At 39.8% G+C, this 20,065-nt stretch overlaps 1 protein-coding gene across 1 annotated transcript in view; it reads left to right on the top strand.

The window, feature by feature from the left end:
- Nucleotides 1–20,065, top strand: part of SCN11A (sodium voltage-gated channel alpha subunit 11) — a 111,522-nt gene that overhangs the window by 21,502 nt on the left and 69,955 nt on the right. The window contains exons 4-11 of the mRNA XM_044001880.1: nt 3,752–3,880; nt 4,744–4,838; nt 10,729–10,890; nt 11,812–11,865; nt 12,556–12,625; nt 13,822–13,963; nt 17,864–18,061; nt 19,638–19,808. Coding sequence (XP_043857815.1) covers nt 3,752–3,880; nt 4,744–4,838; nt 10,729–10,890; nt 11,812–11,865; nt 12,556–12,625; nt 13,822–13,963; nt 17,864–18,061; nt 19,638–19,808 — 1,021 coding nt within the window. The remainder of the gene's footprint in view (nt 1–3,751; nt 3,881–4,743; nt 4,839–10,728; nt 10,891–11,811; nt 11,866–12,555; nt 12,626–13,821; nt 13,964–17,863; nt 18,062–19,637; nt 19,809–20,065) is intronic.

The raw sequence follows: 20,065 nt of genomic DNA, 5'->3' as shown, positions 1-20,065 counted from the left end.
TTAGAAAAATGCTTTTTAAAAAATCAATTTAAGGAAAAATCGTTTTCTCCTATACTTTCAAGTGTTTTTTTAAAAATAGAAATGAGTATTGTAGTTAATAAAAAGATTTTTCTGAATCTTTTGATATAATAATATGATAGAAAAACTTTTATTATTGATATAATCAATTATGTTACTAGTTTTCCTTATGTTAAACCACCCCTGAATTCCTGGTATAAATCCCACTTCATCATAATGTACCAGTATCATTTGTTTCATAAAAGGAATTTAGTAGGACCCCTTCTTTGCCTATTATTTAAAAATTATTTAATATTGGAATTAGTTGATCTTTAAATGTTTGATAGTATTTACTTGTAAATCAATCTGATCCTGGTGCTTTTTTCTTAGGAAAATAATATATGGTGTGTTCAATTTGTTTTTCTAAAATAGGTCTACATAGATATTGTATTTCCTCTTTTGCCAATATAGACAATTTATGCTTTTGTAAATATTCTTTCATTTTACTTAAATTGTTAAACTTATTGGCACATAATTGGGCAAAATAACTCCTTATAATTACTTTAACTTCATCTTTGTTAGTGATATATATCCTTTCCATTTTTAATACTAGTGGCTTGGTTTTCTTCTCTCTTTTAAAAAAAAATCAAATTAACCAATGGTTTATCTATTTTAGTGAGTTTTTTCATAAAACAAACTTTTAGTTTTATTTAGTAATTGGATTTTTTTGCACTCAATTTTATTAATCTCACCTTTTAGTTTTAGTATTTCCAATATAGTATTTAATTGGGATTTTTAATTTGTTTTTTTCTAGTTTTTACAATTTCGCATACCCAATTCATTGGTCTGTTCTTTCTCTGTTTTGAATATTTAGAGATATAGATTTTCCTCTGACCACTGCTTTTGCTGTTTCCCTTAGGTTTGAACATGCTCTCTCTTTATTGTCATTCTTTTTAATAAATTATTTATTATTTTTATGATTTGTTCTTTTACCCACTCATTCTTTGAGATTAGGTTGTTTAATCTCCAATTTAGTTTTTAATCTATGTTTCCATGGTCCCTTATTAAACATAATTTTTATTACATTGTCATCTGAAAAAGATACTTTTAATATTTTTGCTTCTTACTATAAAACTTTTATGTATTAATATGTGGTCAGTCTTTGTAAAGGCACAATAAACAGCTGAGAAAAAGGTGTATTCTTTTCTATTCATTCAACTGTCTCTAGATATCTATCATACATAGCTTACCTAAAAATCCCTTCACTTCCTTGACTTCTTTCTTATTATTTTTTTGGTTAGATTTATCCAGTTTTGAGAGGGGACCATTAAAGTCCCCAACTATTAGAGTACTACTATATATCTCCACTTGTAATTCATTTAACTTTTTTCTAAAAATTTAGATGCTATGGTATTTGGTGCATATAGATTCAATATTGATATTGCTTCATTGTCTATGGTACTTTTTAAAAAATCAAAATGTCGTTATGCTGTTTATCTCCTTTAATTAAATCTATTTTAGCCATAACTTTGAGATCATAATTGCTATCGCTGCCTTTTTTGCATCAACTGAAACATAATAAATTCTTCCCCACTCCTTCATTTTAACTCTGTATGTCTTATTCTTAAATGTATTTCTTGTAAACAAGATCTTGTTAGATTCTGATTTTCAATCTATTCCACTATCTGTTTCTGTTTTGTGGGTAAGTTCATCTCATTCACATTCAAAGTTATAATTACTATTTTTTGAATTTTCCTCCATCTTATTTTTACTCATTATCATCCTTCTCAGCCTCTTTTCTTTTCTGTTTTTCTTTTTTTTTTTTTTTACCGTACACCCCTTCAGATATATAGGTTGTTTCCTCTTCAATCCAGATCTGATAAGAGTAAGGTCCCAACGTTACCAGCTCTTCACCATCACCTACTTCCTCTGTATCAATCAGTTCTTTTCATGTCTCATTTTTATAAGGATTGTTCCTTTTTACCTTTTCCTACCCAATTAAAAAAAAAATCAACCCCAACCTTTCTTTCAACCTACCCTAGTTATGAAGATAGTTTAAAAATACTGATAACATTTTCATATATATGTAAACAGTTTGACCTTAATGAGTCTCCTATGATTAGTCTTTAGTATTTTCCTTCTATTTCTTCTGGATCTTATATATTGATTTTTTTTCCCATTGAGTTCTAGTCTTTTTGTTATAAATACCTGAAAGTCTTCCAGTTCATCAAATGTCCATTTTCCCCCATTTGGGATTATACTCACCTTTGCTGGGAAAGTTATTCTTGGTTGCAGCTCTTTTGCTTTTCAAAATATAATGCGATATAGTATAATGCAATTGAATGTTACAAGACCTATGCTATTTCAGTGTAGAAACTGCTAGGTCTTGTGAAATTCTAATTTTATCTCTATGGTATTTAAATTCTTTCTTTCTTGTTGCTTGTAATATTTTGTCTTTAATCTGGGAGTTTTGAAACTTGGCTATGACATTCCTGCAAGTTTTCTTCCTGGGATCTCTTTCAACTGGTGAATAGTAGATTTTTTTCTCTCTCTACTTTATCCTCTTGTTCAAGAACTTCAGGGTAATTTCCTTAATAATTTATTGTAATATTCTATAATATTATCAGTTGTTTTTCTAGTGAGATTGTTTCAGATTTTCTTCTATTTTTCTAGTTTTATTATTTCTTGGTGTCTTATAACATCATTTGATTCCTCTTCCCCAATTCTAGTTTTCAAGGAGTTATTTTCTTTCTTAAAGTATTGGACCTCTTTTCCCACTTAGTTAACTTTCCTTTCATAATTTTCTTGGATTGCTTTTATTTTTTCCTTAATCTCCCTCATTTGATTTTTGAATTCCTTTTTAAGACCTTCTAAGAACTCTTTTTGGGCTTGTGATCATTCGACTTCATTTTTTGGGGTAGGAGTGGCTTTTTTTAAACCTCACTATCTTTTTTCTGAATATGAACCCATATCTTCTTTTACACTATAATAGTTATATAAGGTCAGGTTCTTTCTCCTTTGTTTGCTCATTTTTATTTTTTATCTTGTTTGATTCTATTTTTAGCAGTTTATTGTTGTAATCAGGTCTTAATCCTGCATTGTTGGTAATGGTGCTGCAGGCCTCAGGTCCTCCTTACTGTTATCTTCTGAATTCTGCCCTGGCTCCCAACCTCTCACTGAGAGCTTTTAAAAAATGAAACGGTTTGATTCTGGAGGTGATGAATTCCACCTCACGGGAGGTATTAAAGAAAAGATTGGATAACTACTCGGGTGTGTAAAAGACATTTCACTTTTGGGTAAGGCTTAAAATAGATGGTTGCTGAAGACATTCAGAATTCTGAAATTCTTCAGTTCTGTGAAGAAGGCGTCTATTTGTTTGTATACATGAGTGGACAAGAGAGATGTAGAAACTTGGCCTGAGGTGATCAGATTTTTATTGTGAGTAGCATTAATAAAATTTGGTTTTCTTTTTGATGTAAAATATAGTCAATAACTTTGCCATGCAGCCAGTCATTTGAAGGCATTTGATATCCTCATGTATTGGCCCATCCTCCAAGAATTTCAAACTGCATGTTTAGTCTGGTCTATCAGACTGTATTTACCATCTAGTTTGCTTACAAACAGAATACTATGATACATTTCCATGTAATTTAGTTATCAGGAGTTGAAAAAGGCAGGGTTAAGAGATGAACTTTTTAATGTTTTCATTTCATTGAAAAATACTCATTTCTGTTCTAAATTCTCTATTTCTTAGGTATGTTTTTACCGCCATCTACATTTTTGAAGCATTGATTAAAATATTAGCAAGAGGACTTTTTCTGGATGAGTTCACTTACCTAAGAGATCCATGGAACTGGCTGGATTCTGTTGTCATCACCTTGGCGTAAGCATGCCTATCATGTGTTAGAGCCCAAGGAGTGGGAAGGGACCCTTAGAACGGACCCAATCCATCTTCTCCACAGAGTACATTACAAACCGGAGGGAGTTAGGTTAGTCACAGTGGGACCAGAATTGGGTGTGGATCTGAAAACATTTCTTGGCTCTGCACCAAGTGTTCTGTAGCTCTCACACTGGTACAGGAGTCACAATGCAGAAGTAAATCCATTTCTACGTCTACGATGACAAGAAGGTATCAAGATGGTAACATAACTGGCTTCATGCCAGCAAGTATCTTTAGATTACTTTTTAAGCAACAGAGTTCTTAAAAATATTGATATAGTTTTGAATGTTTCCCAAAGGCCTAAAAGTATTTGATTTAAATAAGCTTCTAGATCAGAATATCATGATCCAGAAGGTAGCTTACTGATCATCCCACCTAATCCTTTTACTTTATAGATAAAGGAAAGGGTGCTAGCTAGGTGAAGTGATTTGCCCACACAAGTTATTCAGGTCATAAATAGAATAGAAGAGTAGGCATTCATACTTAGCTTTACTGACTCCAAATGCAAGACTTTCCCCCATTACTATGCAAATCGCAGGAACAGATTCTAAGATTTAAGATCTGTTGGGGATCTTTGCTGACCAATTGAATCCCCTCATTTAATAGATAAGGAAGCTGGGATCTAGAAAATGTAGATGGTTTATTCCAGCAAGTTAATGGCAAATCAAAGCTGATAGGATATTATTTAAGGATTATAATAAGCCCTCAGAAAATCCTTTCTCTTGTGTTTGACTTTGGGAAGCAATGGGATGTGGCCTTCAGGGATGCTTCTGCTAAAGGGTATTATCCCTGTTCTTACTTGGCAGATTTCTATCGTATTCGGGACTAACACTAGACAGTGTGTCAGCTCTAAAAACATTTCGAGTCCTCAGAGCTTTAAAAGCCATCTCAGTCATTTCAGGTTAGTAACCTCAGCTTTCTTTGATTAGCTCTTAGTTGTAGAGAGTTGACTTCTTTTCTCTTTAACGTTTGTATATTATGTGACAGATATGGTGATCACTAACTAGCAGTCTACCAAAATATGCCTTATGGCTACTTTCTTATCCACTTATGTTAGGTATCTTGGAATTTGCTAAAGAAGTCACTGCTGTTAGCATTTTTTTTGTGTGTGAGGCATTTGGGGTTAAGTGACTTGCCCAGGGTCACACAGCTAGTGAGTGTCAAATCAAGTGTCTGAGGCGGGGTTTGAACTCAGATCCTCCTGAATCCAGGGCCAGTGCTCTATCCACTGTGCCACCTAGCTGCCCCAGCATTTCTTTTGATAACTTCTTATCCAATACACAGGGGTGTATAGGTGTTTGAGGATGATGAGCACCTCTGGTGTGAGGGTTTGTCGAGTCCTTTTCAGGGCTGCTCATCCACCTTTGGTGTCCACCTGGCACTCAACTCTCACCTGTGGCTCCAAGAAAGTGTAGCATGTGCAGTAGCCACATCCTGGCAAACCTTTCTGGCAGAAGGGCTAAACCAAGTTGAGGGTAACCAACAGGCCTCAAACCCATCATGAGTTAGGGTTATACATCTACCCCAAGCATGTGAAGACTTCTTCCACCAGAATGGGTCAATGAGAACAATTGTTCCAATGCCATGAATGTGGCTGAAGCAGTCACTGTCTATAGCTTTGATATTGGTCAGACATTGAAAATGCCAAGGTCATTCACTGCATCCTGGGCCACCACCAGTTGTCCTGACTTTTGTCCTGCCACTGGATTTCAATGACTCTGGAAGAGAGAGTGAGGCTGACAACTTCACACAACTCTGTTTCACTTAAATCCAATTCAAGCAAGACTTAAGACATTACCCTGTGATGTCATTGGTCCACTTTGAAAGCAAAGAACAAACAACATCTGATCCACAACAAGGAGTAGAGATAATTCACTTAACTGTGGCCATTTTCATGTGAGTAAAGTGGACATTTTCATGCCTGGGAAGGACCTTAGGGATTTCTAAGATCAAATGAGATTTCATATCATATTATACATATCATGTCCTATTGATCATAATATTATTAAACTTAATATAAACATTAGCTTCTCTCCTCCCCCTCCTCCTCTCAATTTAAAGTTGGGCAAACTCTATCTTCAGTAACAAAGTGGGGACTCAAACCTAGGTCTATTTGCTTCTCTTAAGAGACCATGATGCAGCTAAGTGGCCCATTGGATAAAGCACTAGATCTGTTAGGTCTAGTTAGGAAGATCTGTGTTTTACTCTCACCTCACATACCTTCTGGCTGTGTGACCCTGGGCAAGTCACCTAACCTCTGTCTGCCTTAGTTTACTCACCTATAAAATGGGGGTAATAATAACAACTACCTCCCAGGATTGTTAGGATATAATGAGATAATATTTGTAAAACATGTTGCAAACCTTAAATTACTATATAAATGCTAATTATTATATATGATAACTATGTATCATATAATACATGATTATAATATGTAATAGTATTATTACTATTCAATCAATCAATAAACATTTATTAAATACCTACTATATACTAGGCACTGTTCTAAGTCTTGGACATACAAAAAAGAGGCAAAAGGTAGTCCCTGACCTCAAGGAGCTTATAATCTAATGGGGGGGGGCAGTGCAGAAACTACATGCAGACAACAGGAGACTTCTGCAGATTTAGAGGATAGGTGAGGAGGACCTGAGCTAGAGAGAGGGAGCTGTGTGAGTGGAGAAAAGAGGATAGGTATGAGAAATGAATGAATAAAAAGAGCTTAAGGACTTGCTATGTATAAATGCTAGGGATACAAATACTAAAGCAAGACTGTCCCTGCTCTGAAGGAGCTTAAATACTAATAGAGGAGATAACATCTGTAGGGCAGTGGTGGTCTGGGTGGGGTGTTTTGGTCTGGGGAGTCATTGGGACAGTGAGTAGAACAATAAGAGGGTAGATCAACACTATTTCCAGGAGCAATGGTAGTATTCATTTGATGATGGTTACAAAGCTGGAAAATTGGGGGTGGGTAGGAGGAGGGAGGATGCATGCTTAGTAACAGGAAGATTTTTGGGGTTTGAAGTGAAGCATGACTTGGGCTGTATGAGGTACTCACCATTCAGGGGGGCACGGACCCCAGGGAGGTGGTTCCAAAGCTAAAATATATTTATATTATCTTATCATTATTATAAAAGATATTATATTATTGACAAGATTTGAAAACTATTTAGAAATGGGGAACTTGGCAGAGTAAATGAATAATCAAGGATGACTCTGGGGTTGAGAACCTGGTGACTAGAGCATTGATGGCTTCTTTGACAGAAAATGGGAAGTGAGGAATTGGGATGGATTCAGGGAGAAATCTGACAACTCTTGTTTTGGACGTGTTGAGTGAGATGCCTCCGAGACCTCCAAGTGGAGATGGATAGTAGGCAGGTTGGTGAGGTGAGACTGGAGCTCAAGAGATGAAGGCAGATTTGGGAGTAATCTATGTAGGTAATAACTGAACCCATGGGACCTGAGGAGATCATTAAGAGGGAGAGTAGAGAGAGAAGAGAAGAGCCACAAGGATGGAGCCCTCATACATGTCCACGAATGGCAGAGGAACATGAATACTGATGTGGATGAGAAGACTAAGAAGGAATAAGAGTGCCCTGAAAGCTCAGGGATGATGGGATGGTCAATAGCCTCCAACGGTGCCAAATGGTCAAGAAGAATGAGGAAAACTCTTTGGATCTAGCGATGGCTTTGGTGACCTTGCACAGCCCCCCTCACTCAGATCCAATTCATTGTAAATTATGACATCACCCCAATTTCATGGTCCTTTTCTAAAATAAAAGACAAACAACCACAAAATTACATGTTCACTGATTGCTTTTACATAAAGCCTTTCTCAACTCTTCTGGTGCCTCCCCTCTCTTAATTATTTCCTATTTATCCTCTACCTAGCTTGCTTTGAATAGAAATGTTTATTGATTGATTAATTATTCATATCACAAGGAGTTGGGATAACTTTAATTTGTTTTACAAAACACTTTGGACCCTATTGATACTTTATCATAAAAGCGAGCATAAGGTGAATAGAATGGTATAAAACATCTTTGAAGACACTTTATAGATGATTTATAGCAAAAGGTTTGCTGTCAGGGGCAGCTAGGTGGCTCAGTGGATAGAGCACTGGCCCTGGAGTCAGGGGGACCTGAGTTCAAATCCGGCCTCACACACTTGACACTAGCTGTGTGACCCTGGGCAAGTCACTTAACCCCAATTGCCTCACCAACCCCCCCCCCCAAACAAACAAACAAAAAAAGGGTTTGCTGTCATTTTGGGCAGCTCCTCAATATTCCACTTGGATCCCTTCTCATGGTGTCAGTTGATTCTGGGTGCTCAAAGGTTGTATTTGGTGGGTTCTACAATGCTAGAAAGGCTTTGAGCATCGTCCTATCAATAAGCTATATCTGGATCTGGAAACTCAGCCTCACTCAGTTGGCAGAGTCTCATCAATAGCAGGTGGGCCTCATTGGGAAGAATTCTTTGGCTGTGTCAACTGATAAAGGGGGAAGGGAACAAACATTTATTAAATGCCTTTTATGTTCCAGGGACTGTGCTAAGTGTTCTACAAATATTAACTCATTTGATCCTCACAACAGCCATGGGAGATAGGTGCTGTTATGATCCTCATTTTATAGATGGGAAAACTGAGACAAACAGAAGTTAAATGACTTGTCTAGCATCACAAAGCTAGTAAGTATGAGGTGGGATTTGAACTCATGTCTTCCCAACTCCAAGCCCAGTGTTCTATCCATCCAGCTGCACATGATGCACCAATATCAGTATAGAGGCTGAGGAGGTCAGGAAACATTAGAGAGAAATTTATAAAACCCTCCAGATTACATCAATGTTTAATTTGCTACTCAGTGACTTTAGTGTAAAGGTAGGCACAGGTAAAGACATAAGAAAAATATGAGGGTAAATTTGGTTTAGGAGATGGAAGAGAAAGCAGATAGAAACTTTGCATTTATACAGGTTCCTGATCCCTGTAAATGATGAAGGCTCACTTGAAATGAAAGACCTCAGAAGCTCTAAACATGGCAAACAATGAAGATCATCAGACTATAAAACTGACAATAGTTTAAGAAGGAAATGGACTTCTATTGAAATACCTCAGATTCGATCAATAGCCAAGTCTTGTTGACTGGACCTCCATAACATTTTTTTACATTCATCCCCTTTTCTCTACTCCCAGAGTCACCACCCATCCTAGCTCAGACCAAGATGACCTCTTGCCAGACTATGGTAATAGCTTCTCTGTTGGTCTCCCTTCTATTTAAAAAGTAAATTTATTTCTTTAGAATTTTCCCCAAGTTACATGTAAAAACAAACTTTCACACTGATTTTTAAAACTTTGTGATCCAAATTCTCTTCCTCCCTCACTCCCCACCCCTCCCTAAGAAATTGAGCGATTCAATATAAGGTATACATGTGCAGTCAAACCCACATTAGTCAGGTTGTCAAAGAAAACAGACAAAATAACTTTAGAAAGAGGAACTAGGGGCAGCTAGATGGTGCAGTGGATAGAGCACTGGCCCTGGAGTCAGGAGTACCTGAGTTCAAATCCGGCCTCAGACACTTAACACTTACTAGCTGTGTGACACCCTGGGCAAGTCACTTCACCCCAATTGCCTCACTAAAAAAAAAAAAAGAGGAACTAACAAAAAAAATACTTCAATCTGTATTCAGATACCATTAACTCTTTCTCTGTTGGTCTCACTTCTTGAAGTCTCTCCCTTATACAATAAATCCTCCACATAACTGCCAAAGTGATTTTTTCCTGAAATACAAATCTGACGTCACCTCCCCCCTGCTTAGTGAACTCCAGTACTTCCCTTTGAATTTCATGGATCACGTACAAACCCTTCTGTTAGTCCTTCAAATACTTTAGCAGAGACATTTGTTGCCACTCTACCATTTCTTCTCCACAATGAGCATCTTTCAGTCTTTCTCTTAAGCCTTGTATAAAAGTTTCTAGCCTCCCCACCACCCTGACTGTTCTCATCAGCACATGCTCTAGTTTGCCAGCATCCTTCCTAAAATGTATCTGAAGAAAATATTTCAGATGGGTCCTGACTAGGCCAGAGTGCAATGGACAACTCTCCCCTCACTTGGAGGCTCAGAAGGTGAGGTGGCTTGGCTGTGGTAATATAGTTCTTGTGTTGATGCTGAGATTCAAAACTAGCTCTATTTCTACTCCATCATGCTCCTTCAAAGAAGAATAACTTGGGATCACCTGAAGCAATAGAACAAACTCTAGAGAATTGACATTGTCTCAGATGATGAGTATTGATTAGCTGAGGAGTAGGGAGCTAGTACACCTACTCAGTGTATTGGATGGGCCACTGTAGGTGTGCATGCTACCTGCTGACACCTGGAAAGAGGACACTGGATGCTGGGCTGTATGAGGACAAGATGAGGAGCTGGCAATGTTTATCCTGTGAATGATGCCTGCTCACCTCTTTCTTCAGAATGGAAACCACCTCTACCTGCACTGTCTTTGCACCTGTTGCTTCAGTTTCAGAGTCAGCAACTTCCAATGGCCCAATGGATCCCGATGCCTCTTTATCTCTGCACGTCTGTAGCCTCGTGTTCCTTAGATGTGGATCCTGCCCACGTCTCCATCTACATGCTGAGTGGGCCTGCACCATGTCTTCTTGTGGAAATTGGAAACCCACGCTGTCTTCTTGTGGAAATTGGTCCAATGTTTATGAACCCCCGTGTGCCAGGTGTTGTACCAAAACTTGGGGGTTAGAGATATCATGAAGCACCACCTCACACTTTGTTTCCTCTTGGTCTAGGTTTGAAGGTCATTGTTGGGGCCCTGCTGCGCTCGGTGAAGAAACTAGTGGATGTGATGATTCTGACCATCTTTTGTCTGAGCATTTTTGCCTTGGTGGCTCAGCAGCTCTTCATGGGAAGTCTAAGGTACAGGTGTATCAGGAAGTCCTGTCTGAAGAATGGTAAATGTCTTCCTCTTGAATACTTTGTTTTTTCCCTTTGAGTCAATAAACATTTATTAAGTGCCTACTACATGCCAGGCACTGTCCTATGTGCTGAAGTGACCAAAAACAAGTTAAAAGAGGGTCCCTGTTCTCTAGGAGACAATAAGGAAGCAACTATGCACAAGCACATTACAGACAGGACAAATTAGAAAAAACTAAAAGGGGAAAGTGCTAGAATTAAGGATAGGAAAGGACTTCCTGTAGAAGGTAGTTGGAACTTTTAATTATCTGCTTATACATATTGCACATCATGGTCATTATAAATACATATATGTGTACACACAACACACATGTATATGTATATTTATACACATCCATATACACACAACACATGTATACATCCATATGTACAAATACACATATACATACATGCATGCATGCATGCATGCATGGGTCAAGGTTTCTTGGTTGGTCCAGGATTCTCATGAAACTAACATCTAAAAGTGAATTTTCACTAGCTGTGTGACCCTGGGCAAGTCACTTAACAGTCATTGCCCTGCCCCCCCAAAGTGAATTTCCAGAAAGAAGTGTTTTGTGTCTATGTGTGCATATACATCTGTGCTTGTGTGTGCATAGACCAAGAAGAGTAAGACTTACACAAAAATAGAATTCCAAGGCTGTGTCCAGTGGCTTTTCTCCCTTGTTGTTGAGTAGTCTCCCCTGGAGGTCCTTTGGGGCATGCTGGTTGGGTCAGAAGAGCCAATCTGGACTGGCTTTTATCATAGGCCCTTCAACCAAGCCTTTCTCTGTTTCAAGCCTCCCCTCTCCTACCACAGCTGCCACTGATGCCCAACATTAATGGCCTTAGAAAGCTTGACTGTTAAATCCAAGATCATTTTTTTACTTGTATCCTCAGATATGTATTTCTTTCTTTTCCAGAGTCTTCAAATCTTGAAAACTGTGAAGTTCTCAGTGATGAACCTGATTTTCTAGGTACAGAAACAGAGACTCGTTTCTACTTGATCTTTCTTGCAGGGTTCATTGATATTTTTCTGGCCAGTTGAAGGGTCAAAGGAGACTGAGGATTCATATGCCCAACAATTCTATCATCACCTGGTCTCTGTGAAACAGTCGCCCCCGCCCCCCCAGTAGTTCTGCCAGGAGCTTTAGAGGATCACTTCTGGCTGGGGGAGGTTTGGGTCTTTGGGCTTTTATTCTGAGGATAATGAAGAAAGTTGGAATCTTTTCCAAACACACCAATCTAGAATAACCTTTGAATAAACCAGGCTAGATGAGGGGGCATGCAGGGGAGAGAGAATTCCTTGGGCATTAGAGGCTGCACTTAGTGGTCACCTCAGTTGTTCCAGTTGCTTCTGTCTATATGTCCTCCCCCTCCTCCCCAACTCTAAGGGAAGGGCTCCAGGATAACTGTACATCCTCTGCAACCCCAGGCCTTGGCCTGGGATTGTGTCTGGATGCAGGGCCTGGTTTAATAACAGATGGATTTGGCAATGGTGCCATCTTCTCTGTGCTCCTTCCCAACATCTTTCCAAGTCAACCACTTTCTTAGAATCACTTTTATTCCTTGCCCTGTGTTCAACCCTTTGGAACCAGAGCTACTTGGGGGCACATTATCTCCTCTGACAATTGTCTAGATTTCTACATTTCCCTTTCCCTTTACAGAAGCCTGCACTGAAAGTAAAAGCGAAGGCTCATCTGAAGTGAGATTATGTGGCAGCTGGATGGGTAATAGGTAAGTCTGCACTCTGTAGCCTGTGGCCATTCTGGGTTTGGCTGTTTGTCTTTTCCAAGCAAACCCTTTTGTTGCCATCTAAGTGGAATAGTCACCTGGGGTTTGGCTTCTAACACCACGTGCAGCAGACAGGAGGAGTGACAGCACCATCCTCCTGTGGCTAACTGCTTCTTCCTCCAGACTGTTAGGAAGACCCTTCTTCCTCCAGACTGTTAGGAAGACCCTTCTTCCACACTTCTTTCTCTGCATCTAATTCTTTAAACTCTTAACCCTGAGTTGTGTTCTCTTCTGTCTCCTTGTTTGTTTCAGTGGCCCTTATCGCCCATCCCACTGAGGAATTCTATCTTGCAAACTAGGAAGAAAAGAGATGTAGTTGCAGCCCATCCCACATTCTCTTCCAGCTGGGAGGATTACTTGCAAATTGGGGCACACCTAATTATTATTCGTCTGTGTTAGAGACATAAACGTGACAGATCTCTTTAAGCCACTAGAACAGCTCCCTCATCTTTTACCCCTGCTGAAACAGACACCTGTAGTTACTTGTGGCACGCTCTAGTGATTCCTCCTGCTAATGGTCTCAGCAAATTGCTCTTAATTTGATTGATTGCATCGCAAGAGGAAGGTGTAGGCAGTGAGAGGAACCCCCAGGAGCCTTGTGTTCTTACTCATCTTGGCAAGGCTGGCCTATGGGTTATAATTGAAGGTCCTACTTCCCTCCAGATGTTGTGTCCTTCTGTCAAGGTGCTCTTGTCCTATGAGACCTGTCATGACAATCCCAACATTTGAGTTAGTCCTCTGGTTCTGATGACAAAGGTGAGGCACTAACTCTGGAAAGCCCTAGTGTAGATTCCAAGAAGAGGGAAGGAAGTCCTTTAACCCTGTCCCCTTAAAGGTTAGGAAAATTAATTTGCTTGTGGTGTGCAGGATAGTCTGCACATGGAAGAGCCTGGATATAAGGAGAGGAGGAACACATGGGTAGCTCCAGGCATGAAGGTTCCTGAAAGAGCAGGGCCCACTCTCTGGCCCCTCAGGGGATCTAGTGCCCTGGAACAACTGGGGAGATATGGAGTCATCATGCTAGGATCTTCAGGACCACCCAAATAGCCATTGTGATGATGGAAAAAGCCCACTGTGGTCCAGGAAAACAGCCGTGAGCGACATAATGTTTTCTCTCTTCCCTTTTGTTTCCTCCATAGTTCCTGTTGCCCTGAGTTTACATGCTGTAAAACTAGGATCAGTCCTGATTATGGTTTTACGAACTTCGACCATTTCGGTTGGGCCTTTCTCAGCATGTTCCGTGTGATGACTCAGGATTCCTGGGAACGCCTTTATCAGCAGGTATCAGGTGTCCTGTTGAACTTGGGTTGGAAATCTTTGGTCTAAACCTAGCTTCTTTATGCCAAGTTTAAAATGACATTTCTATCTACCTGAATTGACTTTGAATTTGTTATTTAGGATTTCCCCCTAGAGCTACGGGGAGACTACTTAGAGTGAGTAACTTACTTGGAGAGTGTCAGAGTTCCCCCTAGTCTCAAACATCTGTCTCTACCCCCAAACAAACAAACAAAGTCAAAGTACCTGCAGGTTAAACAAGACCTACTTTATTCAGTCTTTCAGGTTAAAGATTGGGGAATCTCCATTGTTCTTTTAAAATCCCAATTACACCCCTAAGGGACAGTAAACTTTTACTAAGCAGTCTTAGAATTTATCTCTGAGGCATTTTACAACTTTGAGGGTCTCTTACTTCTGAATACTTTCTCCTTTTTTACACGACATTTAGTCAATCAATCAACAGATATTTATTAAATATTGACTGTGTGCAGGGCACTGAGATAGTTTGAAGACATGGTATGTTCTAGTAAAGGTTTTTTTTTTTTTTTTTTATTAAGGTTAGGGAGACCTGAGCATATTTGAAGGCAGTAAGGAAGGGAGCCAGTGGATGATCGAGCTTGGAGATGAAGAATCCCTCTTTTAGACTGATTCTTAATTTACCTCCATTTCATTGGTTACCTCTCATATGACCTTTCATAAGAGGGTCCATCCACATTTTCTTTAAGAAAGATCCGGTCATTTTCTAAAGAGTTACAAATCGTTTGGGAAGAATTTTGTTTTTGTCTTCTGGCATCCTAACCAGAGCCCTTCTAAGTTATAGGAATTCTGTCCTATTTTTAGTTTTACTCCTGCCAAGCAGCTTGGCCCAGGTTTTGATGAGGCTGTGCACTGCATCACTACACCTCAGCTTCCTTCTCCCTTAATTCCTGTGGGCTGTTTCTCCCATTGGCGAGTTCTTCCCACAGCTCCATTTTGTGGAAGGACCCAGAACAGCCATTTCTCCTTGTCCCCATGGGTACCCTTTTATGTCTCCTATTAGAAAGTAAGCACCTTGAGGGCAGGATTGTCTTTCTCTTTGCTGTATTGCTTAGCACCGTGCCTGGTATATTGTAAGCACTTAATAAAAAAGGCTTGCTGATTTACCAACCTGGTTTTAAGCTTCTCCTTTAGCAAGCAGCCAGAAGGTAGTTCAATCACCTGCCAGGGCATAATCTGAAGGGAGACTTGGTTCAACCTTTGTTAAGCAAAGGAGAGGTTGATTGATTGATTGATTGATTTTGGTAAGGCAATTGGGGTTAAGTGACTTGCCCAGGGTCACCCAGCTAGTAAGTGTTAAGTGTCTGAGGTCAGATTTGAACTCAGGTACTCCTGAATCTAGGGCTGGTGCTTTATCCACTGTGCCACCTAGTTGCCCTGAGATTTATTGCTAATTACTACTCCCCGTAAATTTCCAGAAGAGAAATTTAAGGCTTACCAGGAGAAGCTCTTGAAAATGTTTTTTTTTTTTTTCAAAGGAGTGAATGGGAGGGAGAGAGAGAAAATGGATTTTTGTGTATTGAAAAAAATTTTCATAAAGAAAATAATATGTGGAATAAAGTTGTATGAAATGATGATTCATAATTTCATACATAATTCACTTTTTGGGTTCTGTTATATATCTTCAGATATTCCTCTTTGGGTGTTTAAGTTCAAAATTAAAAATAACATTAAAAATGCATGTAATATAATTTTTTACTGGCTTTTTCTGGCTTAATGATATCTATTAAAATGTCACAATATGAAAAAAATATATTATTTGAAGGACATATCATTTATCTTTTAATGCTAGTGCCCTGCACGTTTTAGGTGCTTAGTAAATATTTATTTAATTGAATTAAATTCCTTCAGAGGTTGGATGTCCTCTGTCCATGAAGACCTGCCTCTCCTGCTTACTACTTTTGGGACCTTGGACTAGTCACTTACCCTCCACAACCTTTAGTTTTCTGTAAAACTGCCTGTAATGGCCCTTCTGTTTCTAAATGGGACTGCCTGACTTTAATGCCCAGCTTCAAGTCCTTGTTCACCTCCAACCTCTATTAGATTGAGATGGGAAGGTTCTTTCGGAGTGCTGTTGATGGGAAAGGGCTTCTAAATGGAGAGCAGCTACTTAATGCCAATACATAGTTTGGGGTTCTGGCCCTCCTTTTACCAGTATTTCTTCTCCTCTTCCTCGCATCTTGTCTTCTTTTCGTTATCTTTTTTCTTTTCCTCATCTTTCACCTCATTATCTAGTCTTTTCTAGTCCTTCCCATTCTCTTCCTCATCTTTCTTCTCTTTACCTAGTTGATGCCACTTCTATTTGTCCTCCTCCTTTCTTTTCCCTTCTGTGCATCATCCTCAGAGCTTTCTGTTTGAGCCCTTCCTTTCTAGTCTATCCCTTCTTTCAATGGGAGCCCTTCTCTCCAGTTCTCCCACTCTCAGTGGCTGGTTTTAAGAATCCCCAAGTCTTCCTAATTAGATCTTCACAATTCTTCCTCCTCTTTCTTGTTCTTGTTCTTGTTCTCCTCTTTTTCCTCTGTCTGCCTTTTGGAAATCAGAATTACAATGACCCCTGTATGCCTGTGTTAGATCATTAATCTAATCTGTTCCAAAATGAACTTATTCTTTTCTCCCTTAAATCTGCTATTATTCCTTCTCACTTCACTGTTGCTGTCATGAGCATCTATCATTTAGCTATTTCCCTGTGTTTCAAACTTTGGTGTCAATGTTGACTCTACTCTCCTTCATATCCCTCACCACATTCACCTAATAAGCTCCATGACTCTACCTTCAGAATAGCTTTTATCCATCTACTTCTCTCTATTCCCATTGCCCTAGTCATATCCCCATATCCCCAGTATGTGCCCCCCCCCCATTACTACCTGCATAGACTATTTCAGCAACTTTGTGCCAGTTTTCAAGTCTCCGTCACATTTTTGTTAGATAAAATTTCCTTATTTACCTGTTTGGTTGTCGCTTCTTTTGTCCAGAACCTTTAAATGACTCCCTGTTGCCAACTTTATAAAGTCTCAATTGCATTGCTTGGCAATCAAGGCCCCTCCCCCATCCCATGGCATCACTTCACCTTTCCAGTCTTATTTCATAATATTCCCCTGCATGTACTTTGTGCTTCCAAGTCTCACTGGCCAAACTCCTTGTTATGTCCTGTGACACAAGCCCAAAGTTTTACTGTCTGTGTGTATCCTTCTACCTTGGAATGCCACCTTTCTTCCCCATCGCTTGTTGAAATAGACTCTTCTTTCAACCCCCATTCAGTAACTTCCTCTTCCACAAAGCCTTCCCTCATTCTTCCAGTCAATAATGATCTTTCTCTTTTAAAAAAATATCTCGGGGCAGCTAGATGGCGCAGTGGATAGAGCACTGGCCCTGGATTCAGGAGTATCTGAGTTCAAATCCAGCCTCAGACACATAACACTTACTAGCTGTGTGACCCTGGGCAAGTCACTTAGCCCCAATTGCCTCACTAAAAAAAAAAATCAATAATGATTTTTATTATTATTATTATAAATTATTATTATTATAAAAAATCAATCCAGTCAATAATGATCTTTCTCGTTTAAAAAAATATCTCTATTAGCACATGGTAGGCACTATATAAATGTTGCCTGTCCTCCCCACTATCATCATTATTGATATTATTATCTCTCCGATGCATATCGATGTTATTTAGTTGGCACTGTATGTAATTACTCTATATAGATTTAAACAATAGACAATAGATTGTATGCTTACTGAAGACAGGACTAGGTTTTATCTAAGCACAAAGCATCGTGCTCTGTGTAGAGTAGGCACTTTCTCAGTCATTGTATTGACTGGAAATTCTTGAAGGATCAGTGCAAAGACTTTGCTTTCATGTACTATGTGCAGACCCTTCGAGTTGCTGGGCCATTTGCGGTGGTCTTTTTTGTTGTCATCATCTTCTTGGGCTCTTTCTACCTGATTAACCTGACCTTGGCTGTCGTCACCATGTCATATGAGGAGCAGAATAAAAATGTGGCAGCTGAGACTGAAGCAAAAGAGAAAATGTTCAGAGAAGCTCTGGACCTGCTAAAGCAGGAAGAGGAGGTAGGTACCCCTGGGGTGTGGGTGAACAAGGAGAAGGCAAAAGAAGAGATACAAAATGTACACCGAGTATGCAGTAATGGGGGCGGGGGGGGGGCAGGTCAGTGTGACACTAGCTGGGAAAATCAGGAGAAGCTTCCAGTCTGAGGTGGTCAAAGAACCAAGCCCTGAAGGGAGCTCAAGGGATTCTGATGGTGGACATGAAGAAGTGGTTTGAGATTTCTTTTCTGAAGAATGAAAAGAACCAAAGACTGGCTGCTCGCCTCAGAGGAAAATGGGATGATTTAGTAAATGACAATTTTAAAGCCCTGTGTGGAAATAGTCCCTGCAAGTCATTGCAAAGTGAAACTGACCCTCTTCTCATGGGTGATGGTGACTGGGGAGCAGGTAGAGCCCGTGTCCAGTCAGGGGGCCCACCCGGAATGGGACCTTACTGAGCATATTTCTGCCACATCCGAGGAAGAAGCAAAGTCCTGAGTTTTTTTTTATTTTTCAGTCTTGGGTCATGCGGCTTAGCCTTATCTTCTCTCCTGTAGGGTGAGGAATGAGACTCAATACTTTCTCTGTGGTCAATGGCTATAAAATCCAGATTCAGATTGGCAGCCACAGATTTCTTGGTATTCAAGGCGCTTGCGTACTGGGATCTGGTAGAGAAAACCAACGGTGTCTCTACCTCTAGCCCTCCTTGGACTGCTGTTGTGCCCATATAGGTGGTGTATAAGGTGCTCTAGCCATCGATTGCTTTAAAAAAGTGTTTCATGTTGTCAGGATTTCTCTCCACAATGAATTTGGGCTCCTTTAGGGAAGGGAACATATCTTGTCCTTTGGAGTGTTTCCTGAAGCTGCTGGCACCATTTTGATTTTCTGGAATTATCAGGGCCTGCTGTGTGCAGTTACTATGCTAAATAAGGTGGTCTGAGCCCTGCCTAGCTGGAGGCGGGGCCTAGGAGAACTGTAGAACCTTTCCCTTCAATATTGAAAGGGTCTCTTGTTTTGTTCGTGCAAATACCTCCTCTTCTGAGGCAAATCAAAATGCATTCACTTTATAGTAAATGTTTTCTTGAGTTATTGTGGCCTAAAAAGTTCCTCTTGTTGTGGCCAGCCCTTTGGGAATGAGTCTCTATTCTCACTGGACTTTGGCTGGCCTAACAATTTTTATGGGGCCAGTCTTTGAAGTCTTTCTGGTTTTCAAGGGCCTTTAAGAACTTAATCTTACTCGGCACAGCCTGTGAACATGCAGTCCCCTTTATACACCACAGTGAGGTATACTTTACATAAAAATGTATAGAAAATTAACTCATGCCTTTAATGAACAGGAGTAGGCACAGAAAATGGACACACAGGGCTAGGTTGTGATCTGCATATTAAGGAGAACACCTAATTCAGTGAGATCACATATTCATTTGCCAGGTGACACATGATGGGTCCTCAAGGAGTAGGAGTGGTGCTGCAAGTAGGCATTCACTCTTCATATAATTCAGAGGGAGGTGAGATCACAGGACGTCCGATGGGTTGGGGGTATTGGTGAAAGTAGTAGGTCTTGACTGATAGATCAATGGATTTCTTTTTACATTTTCAGACTCTAGTTGCTATGGGAATTGATAGGAGTTCACTCAATTCTCTTGAAACATCATCCATTTCTTGCCAAAAGAGAAGCCTGTTTAGCAACAAAAGGAAATCCCTCCTTGTGGGAAATTCTGGACATGATCAGGCTCCAGTCTCTGATCCTGAGGAAGGAATCCAAAGAAAGGTAAGGCCACAGTCCACAGAACTGGGGACACTGGACCAGCTATGGTCCAGGGAGTGTCTGGGAGAGAGCCCAAGTTAGTCAGAGGATTTCTCACTGAGTGGAAGGGGAGGGAGGATGGTCACAAAGTGTATTGTCAGAGTGGGGAGAGGAGGAATTCAATCAGTCCAAAAGCAGAGTGCAGAGAAATATTGTCTAATTTATTAAATGTATGAAGGCCAAACTGTCACAAACAACTATTTGCCCTACTGCAGGGCATA

The sequence above is a fragment of the Dromiciops gliroides genome, chromosome 1 (assembly GCF_019393635.1).
Source record: "Dromiciops gliroides isolate mDroGli1 chromosome 1, mDroGli1.pri, whole genome shotgun sequence".
Taxonomy (NCBI): domain Eukaryota; kingdom Metazoa; phylum Chordata; class Mammalia; order Microbiotheria; family Microbiotheriidae; genus Dromiciops; species Dromiciops gliroides.
This window is presented reverse-complemented; position numbering and strand designations above follow the sequence as displayed.